We start from the raw sequence: 16,881 nt of genomic DNA, 5'->3' as shown, positions 1-16,881 counted from the left end.
AAGCACATCCAGGCTCAGCCAAATTTTAGGTGTTCTAATAAAATAAAAAAACGTGTAGTTAAAAATGAGTGATCATGGTCAGCAAGGACTTCGTGAGTTTGGTAGGTTAGTATACATCTCGTATATCAAATTTAATTTATTAACCCTTTAACACTCCTGTGTCACAGACCCATTGCATTCAACCCCTCGGCAACCCCAGCCTCGCGGGAAAATTGACTTTGATCCCCATTCAAAATTCAATGTTTAAAACTTACACTCCACAACCATCCCCACTGGTTTTTTTAACTATTGGAACAATAGAATTTCTATCCCCATTGAGATTTCGCAATAGAATCTTTATCTCCACTGACCACTGAGGAAAAATTTCCACCGGGGATGTGAGACAGTGGTGTCCTTTTGGACGAGAAAAAACACTTTAAAAGTCATTAAAAGAAAGTCAAAATATTTGCCTCAATCTACGTTTTTTTTCGGTTTGAAGTTCTGTCTCCTGTATGTACCAGTTGCGTGGGAGCAGAGGGGAGCCACTCTCCCCTTCATCCTAGCGACTATGTTATAGTCTAAGACGAATCACTAATTAAGAAAAAAGCCCAAAGCCGAAGAAAATTCGCAAACGGGTTTTTTGCCGAAAACAGTTTACAGTCGGTAGAGTTGCCAGTCTTCTTCGAAACTCTCCCGCCGATTTTTTCCCGTATACCGCCATAACGCCATACCGCCATATTCCTCGCATTTTTGGTCCAATAGGAAAAAAGCAATCTTGTCCCCATGCCTAAAGTCTCTTTTGATTGATGAGGGCATTAGCCCCGGACACCGCTACATTTTTATCGCTCTGGATATTTTTCTGAACACTAAAAGAAAAGTGATTCTGTAGAAATCTAGCTACGCGTAAAATAATTCTTTTCTCTCGATATTTCTAAACGAATCGAAATGAGGCATCAGTTTTGCCCTAAATACACATACCGTGACTTGTGTGATGTTTTTGACTTTGTGAAGTCATCTCGATTTTTTGTTTCATAAAGAATAACTATCCAGCTTTATATTCAACAATGCACAGGCAAGTTAGGGTCCGTGCAAAAAGATAAAAAATGTCAAAAGACACGATTTTTCCATGTGTTCATCTTCTTTTTGAGCAAGGATTTTTGTCAATTGTCACTTTTTATATTTTAAGTCATTCAAAAATAACTTAAAATGTCAATAACTCAAATTTGGTCGGTATGTAGGTAGGGCTGATGAATACTATATTCCAGCAAAAATCTTTGCTCAATTTTTGATGACGGATAAATGACCATTTTAATTTCCTGCTGACGTCAGAAAAAGCGTTTTTCCTCAATTTAAAAAAAATGGGTGAAATAGAATTAATGGCCTAGCACTTTTTGCGAAAAAATTTGCACATGTCGCCGTAATTTGGTCAGTGTGACAAACTCAAACCCAGTCTTTTAGTAGCGCTCACGAAAGGTTGGCACCAATCTCCTTCAGTAAAATCAGCGAGTTAAGTGGGTCTGGGTACGAGATTGACAGTGTCAGTGTATTACCTTGCGCTATCAATAAGTGTCAAAGAACTACAGGATGTCCCTAATTAAAGTATCGAGTCGAAACACAACTATGAGTAGAAAGTTTTATGTGCGTGTTCACAAAATTGTATTTTAAGCTCTCCCTCTTTTTTCTTTGTCATTACGATTAATTTATACGTTGTAACTACCTTTTGTAATAAGCCTGTGTGATGGAGAACGTTCTTATATTTTAGCGATAACACACACAAACTTTTCTACTCAATCGCATGTTCAAACTCGATACTTTAATTAGGGACACCCTGCATAGGTGGTTTCGAGATGCCTTGGAGTTTTTACAAGATACTTCACTAATTGGTCATTTAAAGTGATAGAGATGACGCGTATCTTAACGACCAACCAAATCAAATAAGAGCTTGTAAAAACTCCAGCTTGTCCCGTGTTCTAGACCATATGTCGAACTAATCAGAGGAAGAGATTTGTAATTGTAATTTCATTGTCTTTTAACGAGCGTTGGACTCGCTTCTTCGCATGTTTCCGATACGTACTTGCTCTATTGTCTTAAATCCGCCAGTGAAACGATAAAGTCAAAAGCATCGATTTTCTCCTTTTTGAATTACAAAACAAATAAAAGTAAACGTATTAATATTATGCGATTTTTATACTCCAAGTAACAATCATCATTCTATCATTGAATGTCTCCAAATTTGTGCAAAAAATTGAGCGGCAAACTAGGGCGAGACAGTGTTTTTATTTTTTACCCCTATTGGGGGAAAATCTTTGGAAATCATTGCATTACAACAAAATAAAGAAAAACAGCAGTAATATACAGACACATTTTGTGTGAGTTCTACGATAAAAGACAATTAGCAGCAGGAATAATGATACTTCCCAACGGATTTAAAGGTCCTAAATGTAATTTTTTATTTCAATCAGAGCTGATTAAATATCGTTGCATCGGACATGCATCGGAGAATAAAGTCGATTTCAACGGTTGAGATGGCTGTTCAGTGAAAAATAACGTATAGGACTGCTAGTATGCTCATTATGTACGTCATCTCCTGCTTAAACTTTCTAAGATCTGCCATTATTTTGCATAAGATTTCACTTCCCCCGCATTTACACAATCATGGACAAAACATTTGAGACAAAGAGGTTCCCAGCGAAATTTTAAACACCACACAAATGATTTTTAAGTGCGTTAAACTATATAGTTGGAAAGTAGAGTTTTAACATGAGACCCCCCGGGGGGGGGACACTCGATTTTGAAAACGACCGTACGTTCGGCCAAAAATCCTTACAGTGCAGGAAAAATTTGGCTGAAAATATTTATTTTTTGAAATTTCTCAAATTTTACTTCAAAATTTGGTATGTTCTCAAATTTTGCACCCTTACTGTGCGCACTGTTTCCCACTTGCTCACAAATCAACCCTTGTACAGTGCACTTTCCAAAGTCCAAAAAACCTACCCTTAAGGGCCGCACGTCCGGTAGGTCACTTAGCTGGAGTAGTGCCCCCCCCCCCCCCCCCCGGCATGAGACTTAAGACTTAGAACCTTCTTTTAGGATCTCAGAATTTCAATAAAAGCTCAAATTTGCTCCAATAAGGAAGGCTTGGAATATAGCCTAGAAGCCACCGAACCCCTCCAAAATCGAGAAATATTCGATGAAAGAAAGTCGAAATGCTAAAGTAACAATTCTCGCCCGAACTTTAATTTCTGAAAAACGTTATTAAAATACACTAAAATGTCAATATGGTTCGAGATTTTTCCACTGTTTTTCCCGGGACACGACGCGATTTAGGCGGTGGCAAAAAGATTTTGTTCTCTTTTTCTCTTTCATTATCTCGTTGCGCGAATGAAAACTTTTAACTCATAAGCTTAATTCTAAACGCTTAGTAAGCTCACTAAGATAAGATATAATTTAGTACACATCACGACATGGCGGGAAGAGTTTCACTTTGGTAGATGTTATATCGGATGGCCAATCGTCACCTTGTTTTCTTTCCTATCTCTTATCCTATTTTTCTCTTTTCTGACTGTCTGAGTTTCTGAGACTTAGTTTCTCATTTCTGACTGAGTTTTCATACCTGTCAATCATTTGTCCATCAATTTCGACCAGTCTAATTTTCGCACCGAGTGGGATTCGCACCACCACCAAAGAAAGACCTTCAGATTCGGGAGCCAGCGCTCTATCCGTTAAGCCATCACCGCATAGCAAACCCACGCAATTCATAACATATTATACCGAACTGGCAAAAGACGGGGGTAATATTATTATAATATGGGTAACAGTACCCCTTTTTTAAACCTGACTGAAATTCGAGCCGTTACTAGCAACCCTGCGGGGCCCAAGGCGCCGAGTATGCACCCGGCACAGTGACAAGCCGTTACTAGCAACCCTGACCCTACCTAACCCCCGGAAAAGTGACTATCAGCGATCCGTGGATAAAAAAATAAAATAAAAAAATGAAGGTGACTATTGGCCATCCGATATAAGAGCATCCGTTTCACTTTCAGATTTTTTTTAGAAGATCTCGTGTCGTTTTATTTTTGTGTCTTTCAGCTACAAAAGCATGGGCAAGTCTAAGAAGAACACTGAATCAAAGGTATAATTTTATGACAGCAAAATAATCTGAGGGCTTTTTTGATAAAATAAATGTAAATACTCCTTTGGCAAAAGGCGAAACGCACTACACGGTCCACGCCACCACGGTCTAGGTCTGTCTAACCAGACGATCTCAATCGAGCGGAATCGACGATCGAACCAATCAAACCAAATCGAACGCAATGAACCGATTGAAATTCCATTGTCGAACGAAATCGAATCTCAATCGAATCTCAATCGAACGTCAAAATTCTGGGTAATATTCGATTGGTTCGATTCGATTGTTGTTCGACTGGTTCGATCGTCGATTCCGTTCGATTGTGAGATCGTCTGGCTTTATTCTTGCAGCTTCCCAACATCCAAGCTCTCAAAGATCACAGGCCGAATGAAATTACTTTCGATTTCCCGTAGAAATTATATGCGATGAACAATCCGGGGAAATGTTACGCCGGAGGAGCTGCGCCAACGCCAACTTAACTGGGAAAAGTTGAGGGCAGCAGATCTCAAACCTCAAATCTACGCCGGAGATATCCGGCGCACAAGCCGCAATTTCCAGACTGGTCCCGGGGTCAATGATAGCGACTCCAGAAGATTTTTCAAGTTTTAATTTTTTTTTCAAAATCTATCCTATCTTGTAGAGCTTCGAAAAAGAAAGAAAATGAGGGGTCATAGGCCTCCAGAGGATTAGTGGTTGTAAAGATATTTAAAATTTTAGTGTCAAAAATTTGACTAAAAATGTCAAAAAAAAGGTTAGGAAAATAGCTTGGAAAAATTCAAAAAATTAGTCAAAAAAGAAAAAAAAGAAATTTTCCAGTCATGCTTCTTAAATTTTGCATATCTCTTTTTCTAGTGTAGCTAGAGACCTCAAATTTGGAGGGAGAATTCTTTGATGTGTTAAAATTTTTATATAAAAATATTTGTAAATGTTTAGTATTTATCAAAATAACAAATATATCATTTTTTGAAAAAAGAAACATTGCATTGTTTATTTTTGTTTTTGAAAAAAAGATTGGAAAGGTTGAATGAGTCAAAAAGGTGGGGACCCCATTTTCAAGGGGCTCTGGAAATGGAGGAACAAAAACTTATGATAAGAATAAGTTCTGAAAGAGAAACCCCAATGAAAAGAAATCATTTCGGGCAGAAATAAAAACTTTTTTGGGAATTCCCAGGCTACAAATTAAAAAAACTACTAAAATGAAAGAACTAGAATTAGCGAGTGAATTTTTGATTCCCCACCTTTTTCTGATAAACAAGTTTCAGCCCAAATACATTTTCTCCGTTTCCAGACACACTTGTTCTTCGATAGTTGCTAATTTTTTTTCTCCCGTCGGCAAACAATTTTCAAAATGTTGCAAAACGTTCGGCATTTTACCAATTTGCTGTCTAGCCCGTGTCCACAGTGTTATATACCGCTGGAAAGCTAAGATCACGGGCTTTCATTTGGTAAAAACCGGAACGCTTTAGCATACATAGAAATAAAGTTCCAAGGGTTCAAAGTTCATGGAAAAATGAAACATTTGGTTTGACGTCAACGAAAGTTGCATGACTTCTGGAGTTGCTATCAATGAATCGACGATCGAACGCAATCGAACATCAATCGAACGCGAATCGAATATCAATCGAATCTAATATCAATCGAATCTGAAAATTGCGGTAATATTCGATTGAGATTTGATTGCATTCTACAATCGAATTTCAATCGGTCAATTGCGTTCGATTTGGTTTGACTGGTTCGATTGTCGATTCCATTCGATTGAGATCGTCTGGGTCTATTTATGATTTATTATTCCAGACGGTACTAATCAGTCCGTCACAAACCGCGATATAAACAAAATTCGACATTCTCACAAAAGTGGTCTTTTTGATTTCCCAAACATTCCTCTAAAGCGTTCACTTCCACAATAATTTATGTAAATTGCAATTTCGGTCAGTCCACAGTCGGCTTCAACATATACACGTGTTTTTTATTACGTGACCGAAGTGTCTACTAAACATCCGGGGGTAAGTGCGAGCAACACAGCAGATTATTCGCAAAGTAAAGATAATTTTTGGCATGACGTCAAATATAATATATTCAATTCAGTTGAGCTAGAATCTGAGAATGTCTGTGTGTGTGTCTGTGTGTCTGGTGGTGGTGTGTGTCTGGCCCAAAACTTGGGCAGGCGGAGACTTCAAAATGGTCTGATTGGGCTGAAATTTTGCACACTTGATCCTTGGAAATCACTGGGGGGTGTTTTTTTATTTTTCAATTTGATTTTTGGGGCCGGGGCGGAGTTTTTCGCCAAAACGAGGCTAAAACTTGGGGCAGGTGGAGCCTCAAAAATGGTCCGATTGGGCTGAAATTTGCACACTTGATCCTTGGGCAAATACTGGGGGTTTTTTTTCATTTTTTAAAATTTGATTTGGGGCCTGGGGACGATTTTTCGCCAAAACGAGAGAAAACTTTGGGCAGGCTGGAGACTTCAAAAATGTCCGATTGGCGAAAGTTTGCACACTTGATCCTTGGGAATCCCTGGGGGGTGTTTTTTTCATTTTTAAAAATTTGATTTGTGGGCCTGGGGACGAGTTTTTGCCAAACGAGCTAAAACTTGGGACAATGAGACTTTAAAAAATGGCCCGTTGGTGAAATTTTTGACACTTGGATCCGTAGGCAAATCCCTGGGGTATTTTTTCATTTTTCAAATTTTGATTTTGGGCCTGGGACGATTTTTCGCCAACGAGCTAAACCAAATGCTATAATTTTTTAGCATTAGTTTACATTGGCCTACAAAGGATTTCAAAGATACTGAAGTGACCAGGGCGGTAGCACGTTCGACATTATATAATTATATCCTTATTCAAAATCTAAAATTCATTTTTCATTTTGCGAAAAAAAAAATAAAATAATGAATTACTATAAGAAGCCCCCCGTTTTTTACTCTCATTTAAATTTCCGATCTCGGAACGGTGCAAAACGCCCGTCCGCCCAATATCCACCCAATCAGCTTGAATTCACTTTATTGTCCATTGACTTTCAAAAAATAGTATTTAAAAATTATGAATTTATAATAATTACAAAAAACAAAAAGTTTGATATTTCATTAGTGAAATATTCAATAAATTCCTAGTTTCAATTTCAGTGGGCGTTTTTCTAGGCTTCGTTTATCGCGCAATTTCTGCGTCACACAAACTTTCTCGGGCCGCCGTAATAATGTATGCATTGCCAAATTTGGTTCTCCATTGTCCAAGTCAGGATCGATGTGACGTCACCTAAGCAAAAAAAGAAAGGATTTCGTCAGTTTTATGCATATATTAATTTGCGAGATTCTATGCGCCGCGAGAGCGCAACTTTTCGTAGACAGTCCGGAATACGTTTTTACTCGCGGATTGATGGTAACTTTCATCTTCGTTATTTTTAAAATGAAGCACCCGAAAAAAAAAAACTTCAGTTTGCGTATTTTCAGTGAGTAAACGATTCTGACAATTAACAAAATTGATGATGAGGATTTTTTTTCGGTCAGGCAAATGTCTCGTATTGGGGTTCTAGTCTTGACCACTAAGCCTACGCGAGATTGAAGCGTTTGGGTAAACGAGACAAAAACTCCAAAAAGCTGGTGTTTTATTTTTGGGGCCTGGGGGACGGTTTTTCGCCAAACGAGGCTAAAACTTGGGACAGGCGGAGACTTTAAAAAATGACCCGATTTTGGTGAAAATTTTGCACACTGATCCTTAGGCAAATCCCTGGGGTATTTTTTGCATTTTCAAATTTTGATTTTTGGGCCTGGGGACGAGTTTTCGCCACGAGGCTAAACCAAAATGCTATAATTTTTATAAGCTTAGTTACATTGGGCCTACAAAGGATTTCAAAGATATGAAGTGAGCCGTGCGGTTACACGTTCGACATTCTAAATTATATCCTTAATTCAAAATCTAAAATTCATTTTCATTTGCGTAAAAAAAATAAAATAATGAATTACGATTACTAGACCCCCGTTTTTTACTTCATTTAATTTCCGATCTCGGAACGGCAAAAGCCCGTCCGCCCCATATCCACCCAATCGCTTGAATTCACTTATTGTCCATTGACTTTCAAAAAATATATTTAAAAATTATGAATTTATAATAATTACAAAAAACAAAAAGTTTGATAATTTCATTAGTGAAATATTCAATAAATTCCTAGTTTCAATTTTTCAGTGGGCGTTTTTCTAGGGCTCGTTTATCGCGCAATTTCTGCGTACACAAACTTTCTCGGGCCGTCGTAATAATTATGCATTGCCAAATTTGGTTCTCCATTGTCAAGTCAGGATCGATGGTGACGTCACCTAAGCATAAAAAAGAAAGGATTTCGTCAGTTTTATGCATATATTAATTTGCGAGATATTCTATTCGCCGCGAGAGCGCACTTTTCGTAGACTAGTCGGAATACTTTTTTTTACTCGCGGGATTGATGGTAACTTTTCATCTTCGTTATTTTTAAAATGAAGCACAACCGAAAAAAAACAAAACTTCAGAAATTTGCGTATTTTCAGTGAGTAAACGATTCTGACAATTAACAAAATTGATGATGATGATTTTTTTTCGGTCAGGCAAATGTCTCGTATTGGGGGTTCTAGTCTTGACCACTAAGCCTACGCGAGATTGAAGCGTTTGGGTAAACGAGACAAAACTCCAAAAAAGCTGGTGTTTTGAAGCGCTTCCGTGCTCTCGAAATATCGCTGTTTGTGATGGACTGCTAATCGAACACTTTAATTACTTATCGATTACTACATTCCATTAAATGTAATCAAATGCATTCAATTAAAAAATTCGAATACATTCATTTTTACTCAAATTCAGTAAATTTGATGAGTGGAGTGAGTACCGGTATTCGATTATATCCGTTCTCGATAACCCTTCGATGACTTGGATTATCGCAAATTATTCCATGACTTTGATTATCGCAAATTATGCGATGATTCTTCGATCATTATCGATGACCCTTCGAATACCTTCGATGACCCTTCTTCAAATCTTTCTTTTTCGACTACCGTGAGTGGTCCTAAATCCGACAGCCCTGCCTAAATCTGACCCCCAAAATAACTGTTATGAAAAAAAATTACATGTTTACAAACATTTCCTCTCCAAGTTGAACAATAAACTATTGCAATAACTCTCGAAACAAAACATCTAAGAAGATGACTATAATGTCAAGATGTCGTCAATATGTGATCAAAAAAGTGTGAGTTGTAAAAATAATTACCGCTATTATTTTATCAGGGCTGTAAATAAACGTCAGTCATCGGTCAATAATGTCCTACTGAAAAAGCCATTTGACCGACTGAAAATCTTTTGTGTCGGTCATGATGTCCGAATGAAAAAAGGAATAAACCATTAACTTGAGAGTTGAAAATAAATCTCTTACGCCCCTGTCTTTTACTTAGCCTATTCTTTTAATACTCACTTCCTTTGTAGCTTTCAGGGTGTTTCTAAGTTTACTCGTTTTCTTCGTTACTTTCTTTGTTTCTAAGATCACTTTTATCAACCGCTTTCTTCGTAACTTCCAAGGGTGTTTCTAAGATCACTTTTATCAATTGCTTTCTTCGTAACTTCCAAGGGTGTTTCTAAGATCACTTTTATCGAATCAATTTCTCTGTTACAGTAACAAACTGTTCCAAGGTAACTTTTATTTTACTCGCTTCCTCTGTAACTTTTAAGACTGCATAATTTTAGAAAAAAATATACACTGAATGACTGACAGGATTTTGAGTTTGACCGACAGGATTTCATTTCTGTCGGACATGATAGATAGACATAGATAGTCCGATAGACTAAAAATATTTATTTGCAGCCATGTTCTATTATTCTGAATCTGTTGCTCGTGTTTAAAACGTTAACAATTTTGTAATAAAAAAATTATGTTTTGTTTATAAGAAGCAGTTATTGTTATTGTTATTTGGTTCAATTGGTTCAGTGTGTCAAATCTTTCAAGCTTAGTTGACACTTTGGTATCTTCATTGCGTCACAGCGAAAGATTTATTTTTATTTTAGTTTGTATCTTTGAAAGACCCCATGGGATTTAGGCAGGGCTGTCGGATTTAGTACCACTCACGGTACCTACCCTACCCTGCTGCTGCATCATTCAACTATACTGTCGTTTTGCATATTCCCTTTCAGTTTCCCTCACTAAGATTCCTGTGATTGCATACTGTTAGGGTAGGGTGTAGATCAATAATATGTTCTGTTGTGTCAAAAAACATGCCTAAATTCAGTCAGTCGGTCAGTAGCAAATGTTTGTCAGATTTTTGATATCTAGTAGAGGGGGGTACCCAGTGCACGAACGGCAAACTTATTTTTCTCTTTTCTGACTTACTTTTGGTTTTTACATAAACCTTTTTGACCATCTCGTAAACAAGCTTGAAGTCCTTATTTCAGTTTGTTTTCACTTTATTTGAAGGCTTCTTCTTGGAATAATAAGTCGTTAAAGTGAGCGCTATTCGGACCCAGTGTGCGAATGATCTTTTGAAATAAAAAATTAGAGATCCGCTCGCAGGTAATACTTTAAACTCTCTTCTGAGATGATACAGGGGTACTGTATTTAAACTTTTCAAAACCACGTGCTTTTTCACCAAAATAGGGTCTTTTTTATAAGAACTTTAGCGTTTTACTAACCTGTTTATTTTTGTAAATATTTTCTTGTCGTCTATTTTTTTGTTTTCTTTTTTAAGTTTTGCTCATCGAAAAGCGCGGCAATGTTGTGTCTTCTTTTTTGATTGAGATCGCCAGCGCTTTCGAATGTTTTGTCGTTGCAATGTCTCCATTTTGTATATGGTGTTCGGATCGTTTGCGGACTGGAACCTTTTTTATATCAACTACTGGTGATATGTTTCTATTGATTTTGAATTAATGATAACATGTTTCAATGAAATTTTGTGTGATGGAAGATAACAGGTTTTTAAAAGGGGAAAGCCATTTTCAGAACTCTTCTTGCGCAAATTTTCTTATAAAAAACATTTTCTCTTCCCGAATTTCGTGATTTTTTTACTTGGCCTCGCTTAAAATAGTTTGAGGATTCTGCAGCATTTTTCAAGTTCAAAGACGCTCGTTCGTGCACTGGAGCCGTTTGTGCACTGGAGCCGTTTGTGCACTGGTGATATGACTCTAAATCTCGAAGAATCCAGTCGGAAAAAAGGATCCATTGCCACCCTGTTTAAATTTGCTAAAATAAATCAGTGAAATGCGTTGACCTTAAAACTGGACCCGATTTTTGGCCCTGGGGTGTATATACAGGCTATATCACGTTCAATTTGATAATCTCAATGAGGGTGGGTGGGAAAAAACTCAATGTGGGTGAAGTAAACAAAAAACTTGAAGCGAATGGTAAAAGACCTTTTCGCCTTTCCATCCACCATCTTGAATTGTATGCAAAAATACAGAAACAAAAAAGCCGTGTTTGGATTTAGTTGGAAAGTATGCAAAACATATGCAAGTTTACACAAAGATTAAAAAGACAACAAAGCATCTTATAAATAAATATTATAATCATTAGAACAATAATGGATGGAATTTCTTAATCCAAAAAGGAAATATTTACAGAACAAAAAAAGCCTTTTAGAAATTTGTTCTTAAAGACAAAGCATATTCTGTTTTCATGCCATTAAAAAATCCACGAAGACAGAGTACACACATCAAACTTTCAAAACACGCAATCTGAAAGCAGTAGTTATGACGTCACAATGTTTTGATTTGATCATTTGATGGTTCTATTCCCAGGAGAATAATTTACTGTCAGCCGAATAAGGATTATTTTTGTACTTTTGTGGGTGATTTTTTGACCTACCTTGGAGGTCCTATAAATTAACCGATGTCCGTCTGTTACCAGCTTTTATCAGGATTGGCTCATTAGTTTTTTTTAATTTTTGACACAATGATGCAAAATGGCAATGCCCAAAATGTGACGGAGCCCAATTTTCAAAAAGAAATTTTTTCCGGCTGAAAATGCCGGAAATATGCGGGAAAAACTGTTTTTTTGGCGTTTGCTCGAGATTTTAACATTAGTTTTTTCAGATTTTTTGCTCAAAGATGCATATTAACAATGCCCAAAACATGGTTGAGTCCGATTTTTGAGAAATTTTTTTTTTGGCTTTAAAAATGCCGGAAATATGCCGGAAATCGCCGTTTTTCTGGATTTTCATTGGACTTTTTCCTATAATTGGTTGTTTTTTCATTCAAAAACATTATTAATAGCAATGCCCACCATTAAGCATGTTTTAATTTTCAATAAAATTGATTTTTGAAGCCGGAACTATTTAAAAATTGCTGGAACAACCTATTTTCGCCGAAAAGACAGTATTTCTTGAATTTCTCGAGCTGTACTTTATATTTTTTCATGAAGTTCTGCACACTGATGCAAAATGACAATACTTTTTTTTTCCGAAAAACATTTTTTCCGACGGAAATGCCGGAAATATGCCAGAAAAACTGTTTTTTTGACATTTTCTCAAATTTTCATCCTTAGTTTTTTTGCAGAAAGATGCGTATTCGCAATGCTCAAAACATGGCCAAGTTCGATTTTTGAGAAAATATTTTTTCCGGTTGAAAATTCCGGAAATCGCCGTTTTTGCAGATTTTCATTAGACTTTTTCCTGATATTTCTTTGTTTTTTCACGCAAAATCATTATTGATAACAATGCCAACCATCAAGTATGGTTCAATTCTCAATTAAACTGATTTTTGATGCCGGGACTTTCTAAAAATCGCCAGAACAGGGGAATATCGCCGGGATTTTTCTTGAATTTCTCGAGCTGTACTTTATATTTTTTCATGAAATTTTGCACACTGATGCAAAATGGTAATACCTAAAGTAAAATGTGAGGAGCCTGATTTTGGAAAAAAAATATTTTGGCCAAAAATGCCAATAATATGCTGTCAAAACCGGTTTGTTGCCATTTTGTCGAGATTTCATTAAGCGTTCTTCCCGATTTTTGCACAAAGATGTGTATCAGCAATGCCCTAAGTGTGGCTGATTCGGATTTTTGAGAATCATGTTTTTCCGGCCGAAAATGCCGGAAGTATGCCGGAAATCGAATTTTTCCCTCCCGAATAACCATTTTACTTTTCATATAGACATATATAATGATTAATAACTGAATACTTTAAAAGCAAGAAGCTAAGCTCGAAGGCCAAAATCATTTAGACAGAAAACATTAATTTAGTGAGGACAAAAATCTGGTACGGTACAAAATGAAACATCAGCCGCTCAATATTATATTTTAAAGGAACCCAAAGAAATGGAAGATAGGATAAAGTCAATATTTTTATAATGAGGTTTAGTGTTAATTGAAGAGGTGCTAGTGATAAATTTAATGTATATAAATCTGAATGAAATTAGAATGATTCATTTTATCATATGATGGTGTCAATGATAACTATAACCTTTTCCTATTTACAACATAATAAAAATGATGGAAAATAAAGTGAAACTATATTTTTAATTTTGCTTATATCATTGTTCTAGAGTTCTTGGTTAAACAACAACATTGTGATAATTAATATGACATAATAATAAGTAGGACAAGTTTTGCAAAAAGATCTTTGGTCGATTCGATTGCAACAATTTCGTTTTTTGTTTTCTTCACGTTCATTGTTCGGGACTGAGTACCAAAGGTTTTCAATTTGCTTTTCTTCATCGTTCGGTAAACGTCAGCCTTCTCACTTAGCAAATTGTCTAAGCAGTCGTTAACTTCAGCTTCGCCGATTTCCCACATGTTAAGAGCAATTGAAGACGACGAGAATCACTTGGAGACGTTTTCATTACTTGGTACCTCGCTATCAGAGGATTTGCCCTCTCTCAATCATTTTGCTTGTCAATTGTACGGTCACAAAGAAACAGACGACGTGAATTGGGCTCGTTTTACCATTTTCAAAAGTGGAAAGTTTTCAGAGGAATCGCTCCCACCTATTGACGATTCTCTCTTGTTGCATAATCGACGTGCTAATTATCAAACATCCGTATGAATGAACGCTGTCACCCCAATCTTGAGATTACCTTCTGCAAGTGACCACGGATGGGAGGTGAGAAATGGTAGGCTGGAAATCCAATGGATATCGTTACCCATCGCCCCCGATAGCATCTTATCCTTCATCAGCTGTGGATGCAAATCCGGTTGTTCCACAAATCGCTGTTCCTGCAAAAAAGCCTCTCTTAAATGTAGTGATTTATGCAAATGTGAGGGTTGTGAAAATGGTAATTAATGGCAAGAAGTCTTTAAATATTTGACTCTACATATAGAAATAAGTACTTAGAAGGCACAAAAAAGCTTAAAATTAACTCCTTTCTACGACCCAATTAAGGTTTGAGCAATTTGGAATGCATTTTTATCATAAAAAGAGCTTTATTCGTGAAATAATAGGTAAAATCGATACTTTATAGATAGTTTAACGATATTTCCATTTTCTTTCGATCTAGAATCTGATCTAGAATTTTTCTTCTATTATTATTTTTTTAGACATTGATGTAGTGAAGAAAAATAAGCTGTTATAATGTATTTTGATGACCTGAAGTACCTTTTATAAAAGTAAAAATCGACATTACCCAATAAACTCGATAATATGATTTTCTAGGTCGATTTTCTCGACCCCAAAATCCAAATTTTCAAAAAATGAAAATTATATCTGTAGATATTCACCCAAGGGCCAAGTGCGCAAAATTTCAGCAAAACTTGACCATTGTTGAAGTCTACAGGCCGCCCTTAAGTTTCAGCCTCGTTTTGACAAAAAACTCCTCCCCAGACCCCAAAAATCCAAATTTTCAAAAAAATGAATACTTAGATCTGCAGATATTTACTCAAGGGCCAAGTGTGCAAAATGTTAGGCAAATCAGACAATTTTTGAAGTCTACAGACTCATTCGAAGTTTTTCAGTTGACATTCGATGTTTTATCGATGATTTTATCGATTTTAGCCGTTTTTCCTACATTTTCATCGCTTAAATTTATTTTTAGTGTAATAATTTGATGGTTTTTAGTATTTACAAGCAAAATACATCATAAAAGTGAAAATTCATGACCTAGAAACTGTTAAATTCATGAAAATCGATTAAAATCGATTAATTCGATAAAAGTCAACTTTTAAGCTGATTTTCTCGACACTTGCACGGTAAAACCGCGGAAACTTTTCGATTCTGCAATCAGGACATAGTAATTCGCGAGTTTCCACAAAAAAAAGTTAGTTCTAAGAGATGTGTCACGAAACGAAACGATTTTCGACCTCAGCAGCGGGACTATAATCGAGAAGGTTTATTTTGTCGTTTCTTTCAAATTTCAGGAATCGGATGAAGAGATTGATTTTACAAAACCTTTACCTAAAGACTTTATGCCAGAAGACATCAATCAACCACTAACTCAAGAAGATGAAACAACTCAAGAATCTGGTAATGAGGAAAGTGAAAGTGAAAGTGGAGGTGTCAGTCAAGAAGAATATCCTGAAGAGGATACGTGCTGTGAACCACCAAAACCAAATGGTGATAATCAATTCAAGAAAAAAGCAGTTGCTGTTATGATGATCTTCCCTATGATTGTTACTGCATTCATCACCATTGGAGACACACTTGATAAATTCAAATTAGATAAAACAGCAATGCAGGTCACAGCTACTATTGGAGGTGCTGGCATCGCTTTGTATGCAATATCCAGGATCCCGCAATTGAAAGAAGCTGTCAAATTTGTGATTTGTTTTTCTTGGCTTGTCTTTCTGTACCCGACATACCAGGTTTATACATGTTCACCTATTGAGATGAAAAATAGTATGATTGGTACCTGGTTTAAATTGGCTACAACACCGAACGATTTCTTGGAGAAATCTTACGTAGCAAGTGAATGTTTTAACAAGCAAAAGCTTCAATCGCCTTACATGATGTCCGCACTGGCCGCCAAAGTGTCTTTGGTCATCCAAATCAATGATTTGATTAACTTGAAAGGCCAACAAAAAGAAGGAGATGAAGATCCTGGAGATGTTGGTTACTTTTTGGCAGTATCCAAGAGAAGCGTCAAAAAGAAGTTCCATAAATTGTATCTCATTATAGAGGCTGATGACAAGTTGGCTCAAATGTTGAGTAGAGCTTTGACACTGGATAGCAAAGAGAAAAATAAGAACCTGTTAGTAATGACTGGTTCAGTTATGACATTGGAAGATGAATTATTGCCAATGAAAAAAGAATTGGAAAAAATGCAATATCTTGTTCGACCAGTCAAATTCAAAGCTACCAAAGTAGTTTATCGTGATAAATATGCCAAATTGAAACATGTAGATGAAAGTCTTTACTAGAAAGACATACATTGTTTACTGTTTTTTTTAGGGAATTCATTTTAGAATCATACTAAACCTGACTAAATTTAATTTTCTTTCTTTATTTGTGTGTCTATGTTTTTTTGCAGACCTAAAAAAAAAGTATTTAAAGTCGAAGAGATGTTGAAAAATATATACTTGCACATTTTGAAATTTTCAATTGATTTTGAAAAATCTGCAGAGTGGTAAAATCTTCCAAGCGTGGTAGGATTTGTTTAATTTTTTTTTATTTTTTAGCTTTATAGATTTTCAATGCCATTTATAGAGGCCTCCCTTTTATATAATAAACTATTATGAACAAAATATCGAAGAATCTTAGGGGACATTTATATATTTCATTCTTGCATATTCCATAGAATTAGAAACCTTTAGTATCATTTCATCGAATTTGCCTCGCATGCCATGTACTCTCTGTTGTTATAGATTTATGACGAATCTATTGAATTGTCACTGTTTATCGTCAATGTTA

The 16,881-nt window shown here is 36.2% G+C and overlaps 1 protein-coding gene across 1 annotated transcript; it reads left to right on the top strand.

The window, feature by feature from the left end:
* The first annotated feature begins 4,015 nt into the window (after nt 1-4,015).
* On the top strand, nt 4,016-16,741 carry LOC136812685 (uncharacterized). Its single transcript, XM_067069213.1, has 2 exons — nt 4,016-4,111; nt 15,393-16,741. The coding sequence occupies exons 1-2, from the start codon at nt 4,079-4,081 to the stop codon at nt 16,389-16,391; spliced, it is 1,032 nt and encodes a 343-aa protein (XP_066925314.1). The 5' UTR covers nt 4,016-4,078; the 3' UTR covers nt 16,392-16,741.
* Nucleotides 16,742-16,881: the final 140 nt, after the last annotated feature.

The sequence above is a fragment of the Clytia hemisphaerica genome, unplaced genomic scaffold (genome assembly GCF_902728285.1).
Source record: "Clytia hemisphaerica strain Z4C2 unplaced genomic scaffold, Clytia hemisphaerica genome assembly, whole genome shotgun sequence".
Lineage (NCBI taxonomy): Eukaryota > Metazoa > Cnidaria > Hydrozoa > Leptothecata > Clytiidae > Clytia > Clytia hemisphaerica.
This window is presented reverse-complemented; position numbering and strand designations above follow the sequence as displayed.

Coding starts and splice junctions, on each gene's coding strand:
- LOC136812685 (XM_067069213.1), top strand. CDS start 4,079: ATGGGCAAGTCTAAGAAGAACACTGAATCAAAG. Junction 4,112..15,392: donor AGAAGAACACTGAATCAAAG/GTATAATTTTAT, acceptor TTCAAATTTCAG/GAATCGGATGAAGAGATTGA.